Source organism: Misgurnus anguillicaudatus, chromosome 18 (genome assembly GCF_027580225.2).
Source record: "Misgurnus anguillicaudatus chromosome 18, ASM2758022v2, whole genome shotgun sequence".
In the NCBI taxonomy this organism is placed as follows: Eukaryota; Metazoa; Chordata; class Actinopteri; order Cypriniformes; family Cobitidae; genus Misgurnus; species Misgurnus anguillicaudatus.
The window spans coordinates 19,516,891-19,533,550 of NC_073354.2; the positions used below are offsets into that span (position 1 = coordinate 19,516,891).

Here is a 16,660-nt window from a genome sequence, read left to right on the forward strand (position 1 = left end):
AACAGTAAATCTTAAAAATTAAACAATGTGTTTTATTGAATTGCATTTAGTTATAATTACAAATGCGTACATATTACAAATCAGTACACCACTAAAGGAAGGCGCAAACCAACAGAGATACTTATTGACTGCTCTTAAAAACAAAATATTGAGGATGCATGCGCATATGTTTGAGTAATTAAAAAATAATACTTTTGAATTCGTATAACAAAGACAGACATTACATTTATGCGTTAAAATCCTTTTCATAGTTTCTTTAAATGAAGTATTTGTCAATTTTAGAAATCTGCTCTTTAATTGTTTCCTAAATTATGGCGTATACTTTTAAAAATATCTGATTGGGTAGTCTGATCAAACAGAGAAACGCGCATGCGCGCAAAGGCTGGTTCCTTTGGCGGAAGGTTCGTGTGTTTAACCCGCAGAGCAGACCACGTGGATTTGTTAGTAGTTGTCTGCAGTGGTCAACATCGTCACATATCGGGGTCCCATCAGCTATCTAACAGAGGGATTACTCGAGGAACCTGTAAGTTTACTGCAATTTAACACTTAACATATAATGTTTTAGGAGTGTTTTGTTTAAGTTTGTTTTACTAACATAGAAAGTAACGTTATTTGTTTACTGATTGGCTGTGGCACAAAAAGTTTTGAAATAACTCTTACAATATCTAGTCAGCACTTTTGCATGTCGGAATAGAAGCATAGAAATAGGAAATAATAAAAGGCCAGTAAAAACATGAGATTGAAGTTAAATCTAAACCAAAAACTAAACCTACAGGAAAATAGATGGGTCTGTCTAGGTTGTGATTGTCTTTTTTGCTTATCTTTGACCCCTCCTTTGAGTCCATCCTGATACTCATTCCCTAATAAACATGTAGGTTCATTCTTTACTAAACCACTGATAGTATATACCTGTTCCTGGAATTTTTATTTTATTTTTGTTATACCTATTGTTGCACATTTTGCAGCACATTTATGGTCTCTCTCTATTTCTCTCAGGGTCATGCCTGTCATACGTTTCTACAGGAAGGAGGATGCAGTGGACGGTCGGGTCATACGCAGGATCACGCAACTCTTCCCAGAGGTCACCATCACAACTGAGCTTTGTTATAATGTGGAACTAAATGGTAGGAGAATCATTTATAGAAATGCCTTTAAGCAATGAGTTTGTTGCTCTGTGCCCCTATTCATCCATTTCTCTTTGTCTTTCAGGGTCCAACTGTTTAAGTGTGGAGCAGAAAGATGTTTTGCGCTGGTTGTTCACTCCCCCTTATTCTGCTAGCCTTTCAGAGGAGCCCAGTCTAAAGCCAGTGGATGGGGCAAAACTGGTGGAGATTGGACCCAGGTAACACATACCACTGTATTTCTGCGTGGCATCTTTCATGCAACTTGTATCACATCTTTCATTAATGTGTTGACCCGCGTAGGTTGAACTTCTCAACTGCTTGGTCCACAAATGCTGTGTCCATTTGCCAAAGTGCAGGCCTGAACCAGGTGACCAGAGTAGAGCTCTCCCACAGGCATCTCATCAAGGTCAGGAGGGAGCATAACAATTAACAAACTGTTTATCAAATAGCTTTGTAATTTTTAGTGATGTTAAATGTGGTCTCTTTTTATCCCCATTTAGTCACAGAAAGGACACAATAGCGTACTGAAGGATGGAGATATGGAGAGACTGATTTGCTGCTTGTATGACAGTATGACCCAGTGTGTTTACCCTCATCCAATCACATCGTTTGCTGTTGATGTTCGACCACAGGAAGTGTTTGAGGTGGACATTCTAGGAAAGGGTCGTGCTGCCTTGGAGATGGCCAATGATGAACTCGGTAAGAGTTCAAAATGTTTGGAATTACAACCAAATTACGTTGGAGTACTTTGTATAAAACCATACTGATGTGTGATCCAGTTTAGGAAAACCAAACTATAATAATTTTTTGTTTTTTACATAAAATCATCTGTTATGTAAGAACATTCTGTGATAATATAACCTTGATATCTTTAATATTGACTGAGTAGGGTCGTGTCAAAGATTGAAGTCTATAGCTTCTTTCACACAGTAATTTTGGTAAACAACTTTGGTGAAGAGATGTGGACGTTAACTTTAAGCAACATGCATGTGGAAACGTCCGTAAACAGTGTGGTGGTAAACGCGTCATATGTATCCAAACGTTATGATTTGGCTGGAAGTTGTCAGCGCATTTTGACGCTGTCCGTTCTAAATGCCGGTAATCTATTATGCAACTTAAGCCTAAATTTCACAGACAGGATCACCTATTAATATTATAATTATTTAGTAGGTCGAAATATATTAAAGTAACATGAAATTACCGTCCAATACCATTACCATGATGCCCCCCCAGTGCACACACAGGAAAAACTAGTAGTAGCAGCATTACAGCTAAATAGTTTAATTAGGTTAATAAAGATTAAAGGTGCCATTGAATGCAAAACTGTATGTACGTAGGCATAGTTGAATAATACAAGGACTGTACATGGTATTGACACATTATTGTGAGCCTTAAACGCTATTGTTTCCTCCTTTTTATGTAAACCCTGTACATGCAAAAGACCGCTAGAAAACAGGCCAATCTCAACATTACACTGACAGTAATGTCACAATCAAGATGTACACCCCAACATTAAATTACACATTACATTAAGTACAATGTTGTAACAATGCTAAAAGCAAAGTTTTTACTGCTGAGTTAGCGCTATATGCTAGTTAATGCTATATGCTAGCGTTTAGGCTGAACTTCTACTATTGACGTTACAATATTGTTTTGCAGGTCCATACCAAAAAAAACGTACCCGGGGCTATTGTGAATTCCTGTCGGGCTACCAAAATGTATCTCCAACCTACCCGTACTGGGCTATCTTAGGGAGGAAAACTATATTTTAATGTTTTTTCATTCTCTTAAATTTGGTTAGGTAATTATATTGTATGTAATTTGGGTATTGAAATCGCGTTTGAATGCACGCTTGCATTTACTCTTCTTACTTTCCATTCGCGATCGCTCGAACTGTACAGGGAGCTGCAGTATTGATTTGTCATTAATGCTCTGGACCTGTTGCACACAATTTTCTTCCAACATCGTCTTGTCAGTCATTTCTATCCTCAGGTAACATGTGAAATGTCCCGCAGCAAGCTTAAACTTGAGTTAGATTGCATGCACAGTGAAGAGAATTGTGAAACGTGCTGATTATTATGTCAAAGAACAAAGAGCAGAGAAGTGCATTTTGCTGTAGCTCAGGGTAAATTAAATATCATTGTCAAGGATTGCTGTGACAAAATATAGCCCCAAAATTACAGGTATGGATTGAGTATTTCTGTATTGGCAAGCTACACACAGAGTACAGAAGCTCGCACACAGAGAATAGCACAAAAAATTCAGTTGTCTCTTGTGTCTTTAGTCCCTTTCACACATACAGTCTTTACTGGTAATTTACTGGCAAATTGCCGTTAACATGTCATGTGTGAACAGAACCTTTCCGGTAAATCAGTGCTCCCAATTTACCAGTAAGACAGGTTGTAAGATTACCAGTAATTTACCGGTAATCGCTGTGTGTGAACGAAAATTATAGGATTACCGGCATTTAGAACGGACGACGTCAGACCATGCTGACAGCTTCGGGCCAATCATAGCGTTTTAATACAGATGACGCGTTTACCCCCGCAGTGTTTACTGACGTTTCCACACACATGCTGCTTGAAAGTTGATCACACCTGAAGTTTACGTCCACATTTCTTCACCAAAGTTGTTTAAAACAGCTTACCGCCGAATTGCCGACGTCCTTAGCACGCCCTCTGTGAAGCCTAAAGTGCAAAATACTGTTGTTAAAAACGCATTTTCGGTTTGACGTCGTCTCATGCAATGTTGTTTGGTCATGAGCAACTTCGCGACTGTCAGAGTTTACCACAGACGTAAAAACAACAAAATACGGACCGTGGATATGAACGACATGGATTGTTTTCAAATACAACACTGAGCTCAACGCGCGCCACAGGTACTTCCGCTTTGTCAACGAATTTACCGGTATTTTGATACTGATGTGTGAATGATGTCTTACTGGTAAAAAGACGGAATGTCACTGCATGTGTGAACAGCACATTTTTGTATTTACTGGTAAATTAATTCTGGTAAATTCATGGTAATTTACCAGAATTACTGTGTGGAAGAGGCTTTTATCAGACACATACACACAAAGCAATCTCTGCATGTATTCTTGTAAAAAAAACTATTGCGAATGTCTTGAGGTGAATATAATCAATTGAGAAAGAAATCGGGCTAGGTGGCTCCATGCAGAACTCGCTCTCAGAAGTGACAGTAGCCCTTATTTTTCTGATTGGAAAATTATCCAATATGTGACTACAAAAACATTATATGATCCAAACTGTGTCTTGTGATTCATTCAATCACTATTAAATGGTGATTAGATCCAGTGTGGAGAAAAGCGTGAAAATACAATACAGTTCTACATTTAAAATTATGTATTTTTTATTCACTTATATTCATTTCGGGCTACTAAAAATTGAAGAGTACCTGACCGAAAGACTACCATGGATTTTGAAATTCCATGAGCCCTGTTACCACTCAGAAATGTCCATTAACAATCTCCAAATAATTGATTAGTCCTCAAATTCCATATCTGATACAGGCTTAAACATAAGGTCTGTTTACACACACACACAACTATTCAAGAGAGCTGCTTTTAGAAACAGAGAATTAGAGCCAATCAGAGCAGTGCTCAACATTATTATTCATGACCCTTTCAAATAAGGTAATAATACCATTTTATTCTAAGGGCAAATCCTAGGGATGTAAATGGACATGTGAAACCATCTCTTGATAATTTTTGCACCTAATAAAGCCACGTACCTTCTATGTAGATATCAGAGAACAATTTAACATAATATTTCAATGCATTCTTTGACACCTTTAAAATTTGAAGGTGGATTCAGAACTGTCTGTGTAAGCAGTACTCAGATAGTGCTGAAATCTGCAGTCACGTGGTATTTAACACGATTAGAGGAAGAGTCAATGTCACACGGTTAAAGGAATCTATTTGATTAAATCATGAGTTAGGTTGGAAATTGAATGAATGAATACTGTATTGAGAAGAGTAAAGGCCTGCTGAGCTAAAAATGAAAGAATGTTGTCAAATTAAACATGTACTCTTTTGTTACTGGTTCTTCAAAACTAAAATTGTCACTTGCTGGACCATGTGACCCTAGACCATAAAACCAAAAAAATTGCATACAACATCTAAAGGCTGAATCAAATAAGCTTTCCATTGATGATCATATTTGGCCGAACTATTTGAAAATATGGAATCTGAAGGTGCAAAAAAATCTAAATATTGAAAAAATTACCTTTTGAAGTTGTCCAGATGAAGTCATTAGCAACTGTATTCACTCAAAAACAAAAAGTTTGATATATTTACAGTAGGACATTAACAAAATGTCTTCATGATACATTATCTTTACATAATATACTAATGATGGCATAAAAGAAAAATCGATAATTTTGACCCATTCAGTATATTGTTGGCTATATCTACAAATACCCCCATGTGACTAGGACGATTACAGTATGTGTCATCAGAGCTATAGGCTTGAAGTTAGCAAACTCCAAATCACAGACATCATCTTTATTAGGACTAGATGGGCCTTCAAATAGGCCTTAGAATTTATGGAAAGAATTTAGGCCCATTTTGCTTTTGCATACATTTTGATTTTTGTTTTAATTTCTTTTCTATCAATCTGCTCTCTGTCCATCAGGGTTGGCGTTTGACTCATGGGATCTTGACTACTACACTGCTCTTTTCCAAAGGGTGAAAAGAAACCCCACCAGTGTTGAATGCTTTGATCTGGCTCAGTCCAACAGGTGTGTTTTCCAATCAGAAGAATCGTGTTTTGTCAAAAAATCAGTTGTTTGTGTTCTCATTTTTTGTTCTGCATACAGCGAGCACAGCCGCCACTGGTTCTTCCGAGGGCGCATGATCATTGATGGAGAGGAGCAGAAGGAGACCCTCTTTAGTCTTATTATGGGCACTCAGCACCATAGCAACCAGAACAACGTCATCAAATTCTGTGACAATAGCAGGTTAGAAGTTGAAGCATGAATGTCGATCTTCAAAGTAAAAGAAATGGAAACTTGACCTTACTATGGTTAGATTTTTATGAAGTGTGACCATAGAAAATTTCTCATGATTGGTTCTTATGTGTTTGAAGTGGTATCAAAGGTATGGAGCTGGAGTGTATGTACCCCACAAACCCTGCACAGGCCAGTCAGTACGAAACCAGACGGACCACCAGACACGTCATTTTTACAGCTGAGACTCATAACTTTCCCACAGGTCTGAGCCCAAAAACATGGTTGTGTCTTTTATTAATTCAGATAAGACTGAAAATTGTTTTAGCCAAAACATGACAAACATGGTGAATATGCACTATACAGCCTTTTAAGTGTAGTCATGATATGCTCTGTGTTATGGTCAGGTGTTGCTCCATTTAGCGGAGCTACCACAGGTACCGGCGGGCGAATCAGAGACGTGCAGAGCGCTGGTAAAGGTGGTCATGTGATCGCAGGGACTGCTGGGTACTGTTTTGGCAACCTCCACATCCCAGGTAAGCCTTAAATCATTAGATTCCAAAATTGTATTTTAGTTACAAGTTACATTCATGAAATAAAAAAAAAACTTTTGATTATGTGCACACTTTCTTTTGTCTTAGGGTTTGTGCTTCCTTGGGAAGAGGAGGGGTGGGAGTATCCCTCCAGCTTTGCTCCTCCACTTCAGGTGGCTATAGAGGCAAGTGATGGAGCCTCGGATTATGGCAATAAGTTTGGGGAGCCGGTCCTTGCAGGTACAATTTGACTATGAAATCTAAACTGGATATTCATGTATTTTCGACAGTAGATAATTGCTGCTTTTTGTTTAGTAGCATTTTAGAACTTCTGTTTTGTTATGTTTTTCGCGGTTTTAATCCCATCAGGCTTTGCTCGTTCTTTTGGAATGCGATTGGCTAATGGTGAACGACGGGAGTGGATCAAGCCAATCATGTTCAGTGGAGGGTTGGGCTCTATCGAGGACCAGCATGTGAAGAAAGAGCAAGCTGAGTCGGGTATAAGAGTAAACACATTCATAAATAACATACAGAGTGCTCTGTAATGTGTTTATTATTCTATAATAATATAATAATATGTGACCCATGCTGGCAAATTGAGTCGGAATGAGCAAATCTTCAAAAATTAGTTATTTATATTTTACATAAAAAATATATATTTATGCATAAAAAACTTTAGAGCGATGTATGATTTGTTGGAATCCGACAAAATGACAGAGCTACTCCTGTTTGAAATTGATCGAGTCAGCAAAGTCAATTTTGAGAAAAAATCTAGTTAAAGCTTTTTGAAGGTTCAATAAAACCTTAAAATCACTGGTCAAATGAATAGATTTGGCATAAACAAAGTCAAAAACAATATCTATATGAAAAATATATTTAAACCCTTTTTTTTATAGTTTGATTGACATTGAGACAGACAGCTTTAAGATCAACTGAAATCCAAAACAACGGAGTTTCAAAGGACTACAAACAATCCCAAACGGGGCACACGTGTCCCATCCAGCGAAACGACTGTCATTTTTGACAACAAAAACAACAAATATACACCTTTAAAGCACAACTTCCTGTCATGTAGATCCGGTCGTGATGCGCCAGCTGACCCCACGCAATACGTCATGACGTCATGAGGTCACAGAGGACGAACGTGAAACTCCGCCCAGTGTTTACAAGCATCTTGAAAGAGCACCGTTCCTACATTGTTGTATGTGATACTAATTAATGTCTTTGTGGCAGTTTATTGTTTAAAATGGTCCGCAAATGTGCGTTTTATATATGTAACACGTGACCTCTCTACGTCACTACGCATTTACGTGAGGTCGCGCTGGACCGGACCTAGACGAAAAGTTGTGGTTTAAAAGTACATATTTTTTATTTTTATTTGACAATCGTTTCGCTAGATAAGACCCTTATGCATCGTTTGGGATTGTTTATAGTCCTTTGAAACGCCGTTGAAAAAAACTGTTAAGTGTTGAGTTAAGTATTAAGTATTGGGCTCTATTAAAGTCCATTAAAATTAGAAAAATCCTGCAATGTTTTTCTTCTCGACTGAACAAAGAAAGACATCAACATTTTGGATGACATGGTGGTGAGTAAATTATCTGGATTTTTCTTTTAAGAAAATTGACTAATCCTTTAACCAAACATTCACTTAAGACATAACAGATTATATCTGCATGAATTCTTGTCAAAACAGATGTTTTTAAAACTGTAATTCTGTCTATATGTGTATGTATCAGGTCCCAAACTTTTATCTGTTCTCACATATCTTTTAATATCAAGCAAGTCTTGCACTTTATTTTCTAATTCCTGCTTGTTTTAAAACCAAAATTTCAGATGCACATATCTATGCACTTGTCTTTGTATTAAAGACTATAAGTCGATATTTATGTTTCTTTCGTCTTTAGCTCAAAATTAGATCTTGCGCATTTCAACTAATTTTGCCAGCACGGTTCACATATAAAACGTAAACATAATAATAAGATTTTTTTTGCCCCTCTCTCTTATTTTTCTTCCCTTTGGCAGGCATGGAGGTGGTGAAAATTGGAGGCCCAGTGTACAGAATTGGTGTTGGTGGAGGTGCTGCCTCTTCCATACAGGTACACTCACCTTTCAAAATGTAATGAAATACATTTTTAAATGGAGGTGTGTTTATTTCTGTGTATTGCAGGTATCCAGATTATTTTTAGTTAATATGTGTTTTATTCTGTAGGTTCAGGGTGACAACTCAAGTGCCCGAGATCTAGGGGCTGTTCAGAGAGGAGATGCTGAAATGGAGCAGAAGATGAATCGGGCTCTAAGGGCCTGCCTGGAGAGAGCGGAAGGAAACCCAATCTGCAGCATACATGATCAGGGAGCTGGGGGCAATGGTAACGCTTTTAAGGGTTATTAAGTGTTTTAAATGTCTTTATATATCAATACGGAGCAGAAGATACAGAAATGTAATGCACAATCTCATGCAAACCATGTTATTTGTTTAGGAAATGTTTTAAAAGAGTTAAGTGAGCCTGCTGGTGCAGTTATCTATACCAGCAAGTTTAAGGTAAGTTTAAAGCTTTATTTAAACATCAGTGGTTTCATTTTTATGTCAGTATTTTACGTCAATGCATAACTTTTATACATTTCTATCCTGATGCACAGAAAGGTGACCCTACCCTTAGTGTTTTAGAGCTGTGGGGGGCAGAATATCAAGAGAGTAATGCACTTTTGCTCCGGCCCTCTGACCGAAACTTTCTTGAGAGGGTGTGTCAAAGAGAAAAGTGCCCTGTTGACTTTGTGGGTAAAATCACTGGTGATGGAAAGGTGAGTAAATTGTGTCTGTACAAGCATGTGATTAGGAGAGATTTGTATGTGCTTTTTTAATGTACTGTATTTATATTTTGAAGCTGTGTTTGACACTCTGTGCTTATATTACTATATAGATTGTGCTGGTGGATGACCTGCATAAAGAAGCCAATGGGCTTGATGGTGGGCGCAATCCTGTGGATCTGGAGTTGGATTGGGTGTTGGGCAAGATGCCACAAAAGGTGCTAGAAAACTACTTTAAGACATTAAACTGTCCTAGACATTGTTAAACCAATTGGAGACTTGATGATATGAATAGTGCTACTGTAACTCAATTGGTAAAGCATTGCTTTAGCAATGCAAAAGGTTGTGTGTTCGATCCCTAGGGAACACACCTAGCGATAAAATGTTTTTTAAATGCACAGTTGCTTTGGATGAAAGCATCTTCCAAATTATAATTTACGGTAGATATTTGTCATGTTGGTAAATTGTGCCCTCTATTGGCTGATTTATGAATTGCAGTAGGTAAATCATTTTTGCACGTATCGTTAATTCACTTTAGTCTTCCAACTTTTAGTGATTTACCACCCAGTCCGTGTAAAAAATAAAGTTTTTAACAGTGGCTTCATCATTTTAGGAGTTCAAGTCGGATCGCATGGCCGTCTCTCTGCAGCCTCTCTCTCTCCCAGTTGGTCTCTCTGTTCTTCCAGCTCTGGAGAGAGTCCTCCGGCTGCCTGCAGTAGCCAGCAAACGCTACCTCACCAACAAGGTACAATCCACAATTCGTAGTATCTGTGCAATAACATATATCTTCCTTATAGTATTAATACATTTCAGTGTTTGATTCTGTAAGATTTTGATTTACTTTTCCTAATTCATGTTTTTGGTAATGCTTGGGTCTATAATTTACTGTAAGCATTGCAAAATCTGGGTCCTGATCAAAAATGTATTTGAGATTTTTTAAATTTAAACACAATATATCTATAACAATTACAGAGAGTATGTAGAAATAAATGCAAAAAAAAGTAAAAATAATAATATTTTTTCTTCCTATAGTACAAATTAATATATATATATATATATAAATAGAAGTTTACCCTATATTCATACATTTTGCTTTTATGAGTTATGAACGTATAACATCTTTAAGAGACATAACATATAGCATATTTTGGAGACATATAGACACAAATAAAAAGGAGCTAACATCAGACAATTTTTTTTATTATAACACAGCTATAAAATAAATAAATAAAGTTATTTATTTAATGCATGTTACAAAAGGTACTCAAAAATAATTTGGGAACGTATTTAGAAACATATTCGTCTTTATTACCCCACAAAGATGTATTTTAATTTAATTTAAATATAAATTTGATTATAGTTTCATCTACTTTCTTACATTATGAAAGTATTTTGAACAAATTCGGTACAAAACATCCATAGACTGCCACAGCATCCATATATAAATGTCAGTCTTGCAAAGTAAATTAAATAAAAAGCGTCTTTGTAAATAATAACAGTAAATGAAAAATTGGGATAAATCTCTTCTAGGTGGATCGATCTGTGACGGGTCTGGTTGCCCAGCAACAGTGTGTGGGTCCTCTGCACACGCCGCTTGCTGATGTAGCTGTTGTTGCTCTGTCTGCGTTCAGCCTCCAGGGTGCAGCCACAGCAATAGGCGAGCAACCAATCAAAGGGCTCCTGTCACCAGCAGCCGGGGCTCGCATGGCTGTAGGAGAAGCTCTTACAAATTTGGTGTTTGCAAGAGTATCTGCTCTTAAGGTACAAAACCAGCCTGCCAAAAATGTGTTTAACATTTTATTTACATATTAATTGCATCTTTGTGATGTTTTCAACCTAAACGTGCATATGACTTCACAGGATGTGAAATGCAGTGGAAATTGGATGTGGGCTGCTAAGCTGCCAGGAGAGGGGGCGTGTCTGTGGGAGGCTTGTCAGGCCATGTGTGAGGTCATGGGTCAGCTGGGCGTGGCTGTGGATGGGGGAAAAGATTCTCTTAGCATGGCTGCACGTGTCAGTGGAGAAACTGTTAAAGCCCCAGGTATTTAACCTGTGTGCGCGAGTGTTACAGATAGTTGAATACTCTAATACATAAAACATGAGTATCAAAGTATATATTAATAACTTGTGAAAATGTTTAGTTTATTCCCGAATAATATATCACCTAAAAGTTTCAAAATCATGTTTTTATTGTTTCATTTTCTTGTGTATGTTCCTATTCAGCAGTTTAGTTGAGGAAGGGATTCATTGTCAAAGTATTGGTGTCCATACAGGCACATGAAACCAATTTGAATTGTTTAAATATTGTTTTAATGAGTTTACTAGTAAACAGTTGTACTTACAAGTTTTAAGACACTGCCTGCATATTTTGCTCTGTTAGGCTCCCTGGTTATCTCTGTGTATGCTGTGTGTCCTGACATAACAGCCACTGTGACCCCTGACCTAGACAACCCTGATGGCAAAGGTCAGGCCTGCACATCAATTATCCTGTTGAACATGAATCACTATCATATTTCAGCACCATTCATATCAGTCTAATATATCTAATCACATTATCTTTCCTTTCTTAGGTGTGTTACTGTATGTTCCTATAAGCTCGGGTAAATACAGGTTGGGTGGCTCTGCTTTAGCACAGTGTTATGGGCAGCTTGGAGATTGCAGTCCAGACCTGGATCAGCCAGACAAGCTTTCTGCTTGCTTCAATATCACCCAGACACTGATTCAGGGTCAGTACTCAGCACATGCTTTTGTAAATGCAATACCAGACAATTGTCCATCTGTATTGCTACTAAAATGGCATAATGTTTCATCATCAGCTGACATTAGTTGGTACAGTTTTATAATAAAAAGTTCCATAAACTGATCTAGGATCAGTTTGTGTCCCTGTTGCACCCTGATGTATTTTTATAAACTTTAAAGTCGCGAGATAATTTTGATATTGATGCCATCTGTTGATACTAAAATTGTTTATATTGTAGATCGACTGCTGACTGCAGGACATGATGTCAGTGATGGAGGACTTATTTCCTGTCTGCTGGAGATGGCATTTGCAGGAAATCATGGGATAGAGGTGGATTTGCCTTTAGAAGGTGTTCAAGGTTAGTAATAAACATTTGATAAATGTTGAATGAATGAAGACTTTAACCCTTAGGCGGAAGTCACCGTTTTTAACACTATTGAGATGAATGATACTGCATATTGCTCATTAAGATTCCATTTTATAGTTAAAAAGTTTAATAAATGGATCCCTGTAGACTTTCATCATAGATATTCTTACTCTTTTTTTAGTGATGGAGGCTCTATTTTCTGAGGAGCTGGGTTTGGTTTTGGAGGTGTGTGAGAGTAATGCATCAAGTGTCTGTCAAAGATACGCAGAAGCTGGACTGCTCTGTCACAGGATTGGCACAACCAGTGGTTTTGGACCTGATGCTATGGTGAGCGTAGCTTGTTTCATTAGCAGAAATTGGACTATAACTGTGGGTTCACACTAAATGCGAGTTGAACGATTTGCGCGAGTAGATTACATACAAAGTCAATGCAAAGACGCGATCAGACGGGTCCTCGCGTGGGGCGATGTGAATGATGCGATATGGGTGGCGCATTTGCCGCGAAAACACAAGCTATTCGCCTCAAACGCATCTTCGCCCAAGTTGAAAATATTCAACTCGAGCGACAAATTTGCATGACACGAAGTTAAATCCTGTGAGTAATCTAGACCGAGTAATGTGATGCCCCGCGTTTGGTGTGTATGTAGCATAAGTGTAGATGAAAATATATGCATGGGTTATGCAGTCTTTTTAAGTCTATGTATTAATACTGAAAAGTCTTTGCTATGTCATCTCTTAGGTCAGAGTGAGTCTGCGTGGACAGGAAGTGCTAAATGAGCGTCTACCCACGCTTAGGGCATTATGGGAAAGCACAAGCTTTCAGCTGGAGCGACTTCAGGCTAATCCGCTTTGTGTCCAAGAGGAAGAAGAAGGGCTTGTTTCTCGCACCCAGCCTTACATCAAACTCACCTTTGACCCCTCCCAAACACCCATCATTAAAGATCCAGGTGGGACCCACCTTACAATTAGTTTAAAGGAAAACAGCACAGTTTTTTAAATTTTTTCCTATGTTCTTACCTCAACTTAGACAAATTAATACATACCTATCTTTTTTCAATGCGTGCACTTCTTCATTGTACAGCACGTTGTGAATGTGTTAGCATTTAGCCTAGCCCCATTCATTCCTTAGGATCCAAACAGGGATGAATTTATAGGCAACCAAACACTTCCATGTTTTCCCTATTTAAAGATGAGTTGTTACAAGAGTAAGTATGGTGGCACAAAATAATGCTAACACATTCACGAAGCGCTGTGCAAAGATGAAGTGCACGCATTGAAAAAGATAGGTATGTATTAATTCATCTAAGTTGAGATAAGAACATAGTAAAATATTTAAAAACTGTGGTGTTTTCCTTTAAGTGATTTGTATCCTATGTTTTTGACCTGTATGTTGAGATTTTATTGTTGCTTTAGTTTCAGTAAAACCTCGTGTTGCTGTAGTAAGAGAGGAAGGCAGTAATGGCGATAGAGAGATGTCTGCTGCTCTGTTCATGGCAGGATTTGAGGTATTTTACTATTTAAATCAGCAAAAGTATATTTGGAATGGGATTCAGCTTTTGGGAAGATGTTCTGCTTGTGTGCTTGCGAGGTTGACTTACTGGTTTTAAGATACTTTTGTCCTTTATGATCCCTAGGTGTGGGATGTCACAATGCAGGACCTGTGTTCTGGCTCCACGACCCTTGATCCTTTCCGAGCTGTGGTTTTCGTTGGTGGTTTTAGCTATGCAGATGTGCTTGGGTCAGCTAAAGGTGAAAATCACATTATTGCATATTGCAGCACATATTGATATCCATGCTGATACACTGTACGTGATAACAAGCATTTGCATTTTGACCATTTAGATGACCTTTTTGTGACCTAGTTCATAGGTTATTTTAGTGTGCAAACCTAAATTTATTTGGAGAACAAGCGCTATGACCTTTTCCCCAATATCAGGATGGGCTGCCACGGTCACCTTTAACCCCAAGGCTCGAGAGGAGTTTGAGCGCTTCCGTAATCGTGATGACACGCTGAGCCTGGGTGTATGTAACGGATGTCAGCTTCTGGCTTTGATGGGCTGGGTGGGTGAAAGAGAGGACGAAGGTAGTGGTCTCATTCCTACCTTTCAGTGTATATACTAAGTATATTCAAAGCATCTCTTTTAATATAATTACTTTCTTTTGCACTACAGGTGTGACTCTGACTCATAACAAGTCGGGTCGGTTTGAGTCGAGGTTTGTGAGCGTAAGCATCCTGCCCTCTCCAGCCATCATGCTGAAGGGAATGGAGGGCTCTGCTCTGGGTGTGTGGGTCGCTCACGGAGAAGGTTAGAAATCCCTTCATTTGTCATAATTTGTTTTAAAATCTCCAAAATGCAGTTTTAAAGGGACTTTTTTTTAAATATGCTAATTTTCCAGCTCCCCTAGAGTTAAACATTTGATTTTTACCATTTTGGAATCCATTCAGCTGATCTCCAGGTCTGGTGCTACCACTTTTAGCATAATCCATAGAATCTGATTAGTCCGCCTAAAAAAACCCAAAGAGTTTCAATATTTTTTCTATTTCCTATTCTTCTGTGGTTACATTGTGTACTAAGACTGACAAAAAATTAAGTTGAGACTATACTCTCATTCTGCCGTAATAATCAAGGACTGCCTGAAAATAGTCCCCTGCCATTTAAAGTTACTAAGGGGACTATTTTCGGGCAGTGCATAATATCATTGCGCCTCCTGCATAATCCCTTGATTATTACACCAGAATGAGAGTATAGAATTAAATGTCCCTTTAATTCTGACCTTTTACCCCACTAAGGGGTGGTTTCCCCGAAGGGTTTATTCTAGTCCCAGACTAAAATGCATGTTTGAGCTGCCTTAATTTAAAAAAAACTTGTACTTGTATATCTTAACAGTGGCATTGTTCTGTCTCAAGATGCACACCAGTATTGTTTTTAAGTTTTGTTTATAAAACTATTTAAATGGCCTCATATAACTAAGGCCTAGTCCTGGATTAATCTAAACCATGTCTGGGAAACTGCCCATATATGTACATGTCTTTTTTAAAGCTTTAATAGCTTATAATATCTCTTAGATCAGTTTAGTGTCTTGGCTCTTAAATGCACATCTCCTCTTTCTGCTCCACAGGTCTGATGCAGTTTCGTACACCAGAGGCTCAGCAGAGACTCATCAATGCCTCTTTAGCTCCTCTGCGTTATGTGGATGATTCAGGCGACCCCACTGAAGTCTATCCTATGAACCCCAATGGTTCTGCACATGGTGTGGCTGGCATCTGCTCGGCAGATGGGCGCCACCTGGCCATGATGCCCCATCCTGAACGGGCCGTGCTAAGTTGGCAGTGGGCCTGGGCACCTCGGCACCTGAGGGGTTCACTGGAGCCCTCACCATGGCTTAGTATGTTCCGTAATGCAGCAGCGTGGTGCCAGAGTGCATAGAGATGGGTGGGGGAAAATTTGGTATCGTATGGTTATGGTCATTTACACAAACTGGAAAGTACTTTCTGTACTTTCTAACAGTGGGGGAATCAAACAGCCAAGAAATGAAGAGTTGTAACAGCGTATTATGGATTGACCTATAAAGATCTTAGATTACTTTTTTAATACAGCTATAGTTTGTTGTATTAATGTACTCGGGTAGAATTGAAGGAATGGTCTACTCATTTTCAATATTGAAGTATGTTATTACCTTAACAAAGAATTGTTGATACATCCCTCTATCATCTGTGTGCGTGCACGTAAGCGCTGGAGCGCGCTGCGACGCTTCGATAGCATTTAGCTTAGCCCCATTCATTCAATGGTACCAATCAGAGATAAAGTTAGAAGTGACCAAACACATCAACGTTTTTTATATTTAAGACGAGTAGTTATATGAGCAAGTTTGGTGGTACAAAATAAAACGTAGCGCTTTTCTAAGTGGATTTAAAAGAGGAACTATATTTTATGGCGTAATAGCACTTTTGGGAGTACTTCGACTCGGCGCAGTAACACCCTCCCTCTCCCATTATGAGAGTGAGAAGGGGAGCGGACTTTTCAGGCGAGTCGAAGTACTCCCAAAAGTGCTATTACGCCATAAAATATAGTTCCTCTTTTAAATCCGCTTAGAAAAGCGCTACGTTTTATTTTGTACCACCAAA

The 16,660-nt window shown here is 38.4% G+C and overlaps 1 protein-coding gene across 1 annotated transcript; it reads left to right on the forward strand.

The window, feature by feature from the left end:
• The first annotated feature begins 279 nt into the window (after positions 1 to 279).
• Positions 280 to 16,212, forward strand: pfas (phosphoribosylformylglycinamidine synthase). Its single transcript, XM_055186404.2, has 29 exons — positions 280 to 523; positions 997 to 1,124; positions 1,210 to 1,342; positions 1,425 to 1,530; positions 1,625 to 1,823; positions 5,777 to 5,882; positions 5,961 to 6,101; positions 6,230 to 6,354; positions 6,497 to 6,625; positions 6,731 to 6,862; positions 6,992 to 7,120; positions 8,645 to 8,718; positions 8,832 to 8,988; positions 9,100 to 9,161; positions 9,260 to 9,421; positions 9,541 to 9,645; positions 10,041 to 10,172; positions 10,958 to 11,188; positions 11,288 to 11,468; positions 11,808 to 11,891; positions 11,998 to 12,153; positions 12,406 to 12,525; positions 12,716 to 12,861; positions 13,274 to 13,481; positions 13,948 to 14,039; positions 14,169 to 14,283; positions 14,471 to 14,617; positions 14,706 to 14,840; positions 15,655 to 16,212. The coding sequence occupies exons 2-29, from the start codon at positions 1,001 to 1,003 to the stop codon at positions 15,960 to 15,962; spliced, it is 3,939 nt and encodes a 1,312-aa protein (XP_055042379.2). The 5' UTR covers positions 280 to 523; positions 997 to 1,000; the 3' UTR covers positions 15,963 to 16,212.
• The last annotated feature ends 448 nt before the right edge of the window (positions 16,213 to 16,660 follow it).

Bases quoted from the DNA above. Each gene is read 5' to 3' on its own strand.
- pfas (XM_055186404.2), top strand. From the start codon at position 1,001: ATGCCTGTCATACGTTTCTACAGGAAGGAGGATGCAGTGGACGGTCGG. The intron at 7,121-8,644 runs GTATAAGAGTAA...TCCCTTTGGCAG, and splicing joins GAAAGAGCAAGCTGAGTCGG to GCATGGAGGTGGTGAAAATT. The intron at 11,189-11,287 runs GTACAAAACCAG...ATGACTTCACAG, and splicing joins CAAGAGTATCTGCTCTTAAG to GATGTGAAATGCAGTGGAAA.